Below are 7,221 nucleotides of genomic sequence, written 5' to 3'. Positions count from 1 at the left end.
CACGTGCTGTCTCCTGTTGCGCTTATTTGGGAACCAGTCTTGTGATCTGCCTTCCCCCCATTGTGAACTTGCATAAGTTAACTGGTAATTTGAAGCATTCTGGTAAACCTTATGAACAATATAATTGTGAGGGGCCTTTGTGCAGGAGTGTGCGACATTGTGGGAAAAAAAGGGAGTGAAAGAGATTTCATTTATTCAAGAGTAACTTAGGTCATCCACTTTTTTTTCTTCCAGTCGGCACATAAGGTTGTCCATATTGAGTTCAAAGTATTGTCTGAATCTTTCCTAAATGCCGTTCATGCCCTGTAATCGACTCCAAGCCCTGTAATTGGCAGCTGGCACTGAAATCCTGGTGTCAGTATTATGACCTGAGGCCTGAGGAGATGTCCTCATAAAAAAAAGGCAAAAAAAAACTTTGCTAAACAAAGAAAGGGGGAAGTCAACATATCCTCCCTGGCTTATACCTATCTGAAAAGTACAAGCAGAATGGATGCCAACAAAGACAGGAAAGCAAAGAATGAGAAGGCGGGTGTATTGCGGTTAAGGAGTGGGAATGGGTCTCAGGCCTGCCCAATATAGCGCCTGGGTGCTGACCAGAAAGAGAGGGGACAGACAGGAAACTGTGGCCCATAGGATAACATTGTTGCATGAAAGCTGTCTGGGAGACATTTCCCTCAGTCAAACAACCTATTGAGGACCAGCGTGGGTGGCATTTTCCTTGCCTTACATAATAATGTCATACCTAGTGTAAATGCGCAGCAAAGCTCACACCTTTGGGCAAACATCGTCCAAATATGGATGAGGAAATCATCTCACACACATTAACGGACACATACATACAGCACACAAACCCACAGTTCACTCCAGCAGTTGTTGAGTGACAGGTATAAGATGTCAGGATGGTGTGCGCACAGGACGCAGGCACGGCTGTGAGCGTTGCTGCTGCCGACAGCTCCAACGGTTGACATTGTAAATCAATCCTGATGGGAGGGTGGGTAGGATGAAGGCGGAGAGGAGAGGGCAGGGGGTGGAGGTGGGGGCTCCAATGGGACTGAGCCGGCCTCCGTCAGACACACTCAGCCACTCAGCCAGCCAGGGAGAGACGGCCGACGGGTGGGAGAACACTCGCCGGGAAGCGCTCACACGGAGATTGAGTTACCACGGAATTAGATCAGGGTTGTGGGAAACAGCACCTCCTAAACACACTTGCACACTCTCAGTCGCGCACACATAAACACATGCAAACACACCAGCGCACACTCAGGCCGTGCTCTTGCACACAAAGAGTCACCAAGGGAAACCTGAGGGGAGATTGAGGAAGGCAGCTGGGCACACGCCAGTTTCAAACAAATGCTTGCTTATACCTTTTAGCTTCCTGGCACTGGGTTGAGAGGGGTTTCTAGAAATCGGTGCCAAGTTACGCCCACGTTCAATGGGCAGACTGGTAAGCTCTTGGAGTTATTAAATGTAAAGATGGTAGTCAAACAACACAAATGAGCCAAAACCAAACACACTCAAACAGAACAGGACATTCACGTCCAGCGTCACCAAAAGTGGACTGGGAAGGGCGAGGAGATGTTGCGATACGGCAGGTGAAAAGTCAAGGTTTTTAAAAGACGAATCGCAATTATGTTTAATGGGCCACAGGAATGTCAGCTCTAATGTGAATGACCTTGACGATCAGGTGTGAGGAGAGTGGTTTGTGTTGCCATAATGGCCCTATTTCCATAATAGTATCATAAACAGTGCAAAAGAGTGAGCATAAATACATTCAGATTGACATGTAGCAGAGTCACTGGAAGGCCAAGAAGGCACAGTTCAGGGATCTGTATGTGAATCTTGCATCAGAAATTCGGTCCAAAAAGGGAGCAGGCAGGCCGTGAGTATTTTTCAGCACTGGATTAAGCACATGTTAGGATCTATAAATCCTCCAAGTGGGAGTATGGGAATGTGGAAATGCATGAAATGGATGAAGGTAGGCATGACAAGGAGAGGAGATTAGGTGGGGGTCTGTGCATGTATCTGTGCGTGAGGGATGGTGTGAAGGCTCATCCGTGCTCACTGCATCAACAGAGTGACCGAAGCTTGCACATTGTATCTGTCACCACTGAAGCCCCTCTGACATTCTGGGACCAGCGTGTTGGCCTCCAGTTGCTCCCTAGAATCAAGCTCTCATCCGCACTTGTCTAGCTCCCAGCGTACAAAGTTAACAACTGACCTGATGGACAGAGGAGAGAAACAGCTGCTTCTCTACAAGGCACTGGAATTGAAGACAGCAGGGGCACTGCGCTCCCGCTGATAGCCTTAACAGACATGTCAGGCACATGTCAGAGCAGGCGCTATATCCTAACATCAAGTCATTTTCCCAGACCTTCCATCAGACAGAAAAGACTGACATTCATCTGTCTCTTTATCTTAACTGCTTTCTATTCTTGCTTCATTTGTGGTTAAATGTGTATTTTTCAAAAGCCTGGTAAGGTGATGGTTCTAAAACTTTTGTTTTTAAGTAAATAAACCAAACTTCTGTTACAAGAGAAAACAATTTTAGATGTATTAATTAAATGTGCTTACAATATGACCATAAACGTGCTCTTTATGCAGGGAAGATATGTTGTAACTGGATCACATCCTACCGTATATTGTATATGGAAACACTTTATCTGCAGGGTAACTACTGATCTTATTTGTTGGACAAATATAGTGATATATATAAGCATCAAATTTCCTGCTTTGTGGAGGATAAAACAGCACAAAATATATATATTCAGGCATCTAAAAATTGCACTGTCATGTAGTATTTGAGTAAATGTACAAATATTACTTTCTATTATTGTTTTACAATAATAAAACAATTTCTATTATTGTTTTACAATAATAGAAATTAGACATTGTTTTACACCATATACAACATGACAGCAGAAGTGCTGAGATCGTTCAATAAAAGTAGCGATACCAAAATTCAAAGTAAGTCCTACATTCACAATATTGTTTCAACCTGTAACCCTGTAAGTGTATCTAACTACTTATTAACACATGAGTTTTGAAAAACCCCAAAAACCTACAGATACGTTAAAACTCTTTTTTTTAAAGTGATTTATTTCTAGTATTTTATAGTCCAGGTTTTTACAGTTCAGTTAAGAATGTTAATGTCATCACACAAAGTATCAAAAGTAAGTGATCGTATTTTGCAGAAAATGTTCCTTGTGCATGTATGATTGATAGTGGATTACTTTTTTTATTGTTTCTACTGAAATTATGGCGTCTTAATGCTGTAGGTGTGTAAAGTTGGCCTTATTTTAACTACTAACTGTAACTGTACTTTTAGTAGTGTAGGGTAGTATGAATAAACCAATTTTTGTGAGATTCCCATGTTACTGCCCTGTGGGAAGCACTAAAAGGTCAGCTTGTAAGACAAACATCCCTGTTTTCGGTTCTGTTTCTATTTATTTTACAGTTTTCCAAGAGTGTTTTATTAGTTTAAATATCTCATAAAGCACAAGAATGTTTTCAAACCAGAAAAATCATGAAACGTCACATTTAAAATCCCTAAAAAATAAGAGATACTGTTTTGGGTTCTTCTGAGTACACAAAAGATTGAAATCAATGTGAAAACTAACAAATATCTCAAAGAAAAATAGTAAAACATCAAATAAAGTACAAACATTAGATGTCTAACATATTTATATATACACACCGGCCACAAATGAAAGAGAACATAGACTGAACAGCATCATTGCACATTAGCACAACTCCTCCAAGTCCTGGAACTCAGCTGGAGATATATAAATATCTAAATACATAAATATAGAAATATCATTTGCCCAACAGAAATCCCCTCACTTGGTGTTTTGAACTAGAACTACTTTTATTTATGCTTCCCTGACAAACCATGCCTCCACAGCAAAAGAGACCCCCCCTCCTCAACTAAAAGATTTGATATGCCCCTAAACTTAAAACATATGCCTAAAGGAATCAGTTACACAGTAGCGCTAGCACTGAAATCTCCCATGTTTCATAGTTTGACCCCTGACCCAGGTGTATTAGTGGGGTCACCCTATCACACTTCTGCAGACCCCCCTTGTTCCCCTTGTGTTCTGTATTTTATGCCCGAAGCAGCTTTACATGATGTTATAGTTTCTATAGCTGCTTATAGCTCAAGCTTAAGAAAACATTTCTGATTTTTTGCACACTACACTGCAGAGAGAGGAATGTTCACCCAGCGGGTGTATGGCTCCATTGGAAGGTCTGCCTGCCTGTTGACCTGTTTGCAGAAGGTATAGAGGAGGAAGTTCCCTAGGAGAGCATGGACACGCTGGCCCACTGTGGAGTCTCCTGGCTGATCAGTGACACTCTGGAACCACATGGTTGAAGACAGTCAGCTAATAGACCATCCAACCTTTATAATGCAGGAGAAGAATCTAGGCTGGAGTCACTCCAGCTCTCGACAGGATGGATTAAAATGTTTAATTAATACATTGCTTTTATATAGATTCATAATATGATATCATTATTTCAGACCACTCTTATTAGGATGATGATCTTTGATCCCTCAAGACTCCATTGATATTTTTAAGGCCTCCGTCACTCAAGCCTCAGCTCGATTCTGACTGGCTCAAGTCTGTCAGAGCCCCGCCCACATCATTCCGGGCACCCCGCCCTCCTCTCCGCCGTGTGAAAACAGTCACAGCAGATGCAGATCAGACAGTTTTAAACTGTTACGCATACCTCGTGCTGTCTGTGCCCCGAGAGTACTGAAGGCTTGAAGGCGAAATGAAGCGAAGCCACAACTACAGCTCATCGGACAGCGACCTGGACGACACCGTTGAGGTGGAGAAGGACAGTGGGGATGAAAATGGGTATGTTAACTTTTTTTTTAAAAAAAAAGAAAATCAACCTATACGGCATGTTTTAATTAACAATTGCTTGTTTTTGCGTTATTCCCTGTATTTTCTGTATTTTTAAGTGCTCTTTAATGCATTTCCTCAACATCGTTTTTCTGTCAGTAATTTAAAAAACAAACTGTTTTACCTTTTAGTCAAATTGACTCCCACGGATCGATGTCACCCTCCACAACCACGCAAGTCCAAGCCAGAAAAAGGCGCAGAGGGGTATGTGAACCGCGTTTCCCGCTCTTGTTTAATAGTTTCCAAAGTTTCTCATCCTCTGCACGATTGAATTAATGTTGAAATATGTTTTCAAACAGATCATTGAGAAACGCAGACGTGACCGGATCAACAACAGTTTGTCAGAGCTGAGAAGATTGGTGCCGAGTGCTTTTGAGAAACAGGTATAATATTCTTCATTTTATTTGGCACACACAATTTTGTTGATAAATAATATATAACTGAAAGAGACGCTTTATTATAACGTTTTTGCAGGGATCTGCTAAACTGGAGAAAGCAGAAATACTCCAAATGACAGTGGACCATTTGAAGATGCTTCATGCTTCTGGTGGGAAAGGTAGCGGATATTTTCTTTGAATAAATCCATGTTTCAGCTCCTGTATTAATAAATATGACATATTCTTTGAGTAACACGTTTATTTAACCATGTTTCTTCTTTTCTCACAGGTTACTTTGAAGCTCATGTTCTTGCTAAGGATTACCGCAGCCTGGGCTTCAGGGAGTGCCTGGCAGAGACAGCTCGCTACCTGAGCATCATAGAGGGTCGGGACAGCACAGACTCCCTCCGTGTACGATTGGTGTCCCACCTCAGCAACTATGCTTCTCAGAGGGAGGTGCACACTGGACTGGAACACTTAGCCTGGGGCTCTGCCTATGGGGCTACCCCTGCCCATCTGCCCCACCCACTCCTTGTACAGCACCCCCAGGGCAGGACACCTGCATCCAGAACCACCAGCAGCCAGGCCCCTTCCTCCTCCTCTTCACCCTCATCATCTTCCTCTTCCTCCTCCTCCTCCTCCTCCTCCACTGAGACATCTGGGACATCCAGACTCAGCGCCATGCCCCCCACAGAGTCCCTCAGGGTTCCTCCCAATGGCTCTCTACCCCTCAGTCTTCCCATGCCAACAACCAAGCTTTCTCCACCACTGGTCTCATCTCTGTCCTCGCTTTCGGCCTTCCCCCTCTCCTTTAGCGCATTCCCTCTCCTTTCCCCGACAGCCGTCAGCACCGTGAGTCCCCCCTCCACACTGTCAAAACCTTACAGGCCATGGGGCATGGAGATCGGGGCCTTCTGAAGCCAATCCCTGGACTGAAGGCAACAGCTGAGCTGTGCCCACCGTCACATACAGACTGCTTCAACTGTTTTACAACAATAAAATACAGGAGAACAAAATTGATTTTATTTTATTAAGCAAAAGGAACAAGTGGGAGCGGTTGCTAGAGGATCTGATTTCTCATTTACTTTTAACAAGAAAAGAAAAGTGCTTTTATGTTATTAAATAAAATCAAAAACTAATTTAGCTAGCATGCACTGCCTCCAGGTTGAGGACTGTTGTAATGGTATGATAAATGGGTCATGGATTGATTTACAATAAGCACAAATTTAGAGATCAGCTGTTGTAGGCCATATACTGAAATATACAAATCTACACCTGGCGTAACATAGATTAACTTAATTATGTCAGCTTTTCTTATGATTTTGGGAACTACAGTGACAATAAATATGCATATTATGCGCGCCACTTTTGGGAAAGTAACTTTTTAAGGTTTGGAAACTTGTACCTTGTACCTGTTTGTAATATTTTTGTACCAATAAATTGATTCTAAGTATATACAACATGGTTATAAAAGAATGTGTATTTCTGTTGCCTTCACTTCTTTCATTCCTTTTTGGTTCTTATCATGGATACCATGTTGTTGCTTTTCACATTCATTCACATGCAGCCAAGTCCTACATACAAGCAGACAACAGTAGCTCCCTTACTCATAAAGCCCATACATTCCCATAATGACACACAATCTTCAGGTGCACTTCTGTTGCAGTCTCATAGAAGTCAATCATGAGCTAATGAGGTCCTGGCTATTGACTGAAAGGTAATTCCTTTACTGTGTGCCAGGTAAGTAACCGAATTCGACAGCATTGTTGCCCTTATGAATACACAGGAAATCATTAAGAGCCAGAGGAAATCCTTTACAATGTTACCCTGACCTCACCAGCTCGGGTTGGTCTGGAACGGAGACAATAGTGTGAACAGTATGAGGACATTGGAGGAAAGAGGTTGAAAAGTAACAACAACACTCAGGCAGCTGGACCAAT

The 7,221-nt window shown here is 42.6% G+C and overlaps 1 protein-coding gene across 1 annotated transcript; it reads left to right on the top strand.

Moving 5' to 3' along the window:
- The first annotated feature begins 4,663 nt into the window (after window positions 1-4,663).
- On the top strand, window positions 4,664-6,741 carry LOC100696924 (hairy/enhancer-of-split related with YRPW motif protein 1). The gene is made up of 5 exons (XM_003454401.5): window positions 4,664-4,856; window positions 5,036-5,108; window positions 5,204-5,287; window positions 5,379-5,460; window positions 5,571-6,741. The coding sequence occupies exons 1-5, from the start codon at window positions 4,771-4,773 to the stop codon at window positions 6,197-6,199; spliced, it is 954 nt and encodes a 317-aa protein (XP_003454449.1). The 5' UTR covers window positions 4,664-4,770; the 3' UTR covers window positions 6,200-6,741.
- Window positions 6,742-7,221: the final 480 nt, after the last annotated feature.

The sequence above is a fragment of the Oreochromis niloticus genome, linkage group LG11, assembly GCF_001858045.2.
Source record: "Oreochromis niloticus isolate F11D_XX linkage group LG11, O_niloticus_UMD_NMBU, whole genome shotgun sequence".
In the NCBI taxonomy this organism is placed as follows: Eukaryota; Metazoa; Chordata; class Actinopteri; order Cichliformes; family Cichlidae; genus Oreochromis; species Oreochromis niloticus.
This window is presented reverse-complemented; position numbering and strand designations above follow the sequence as displayed.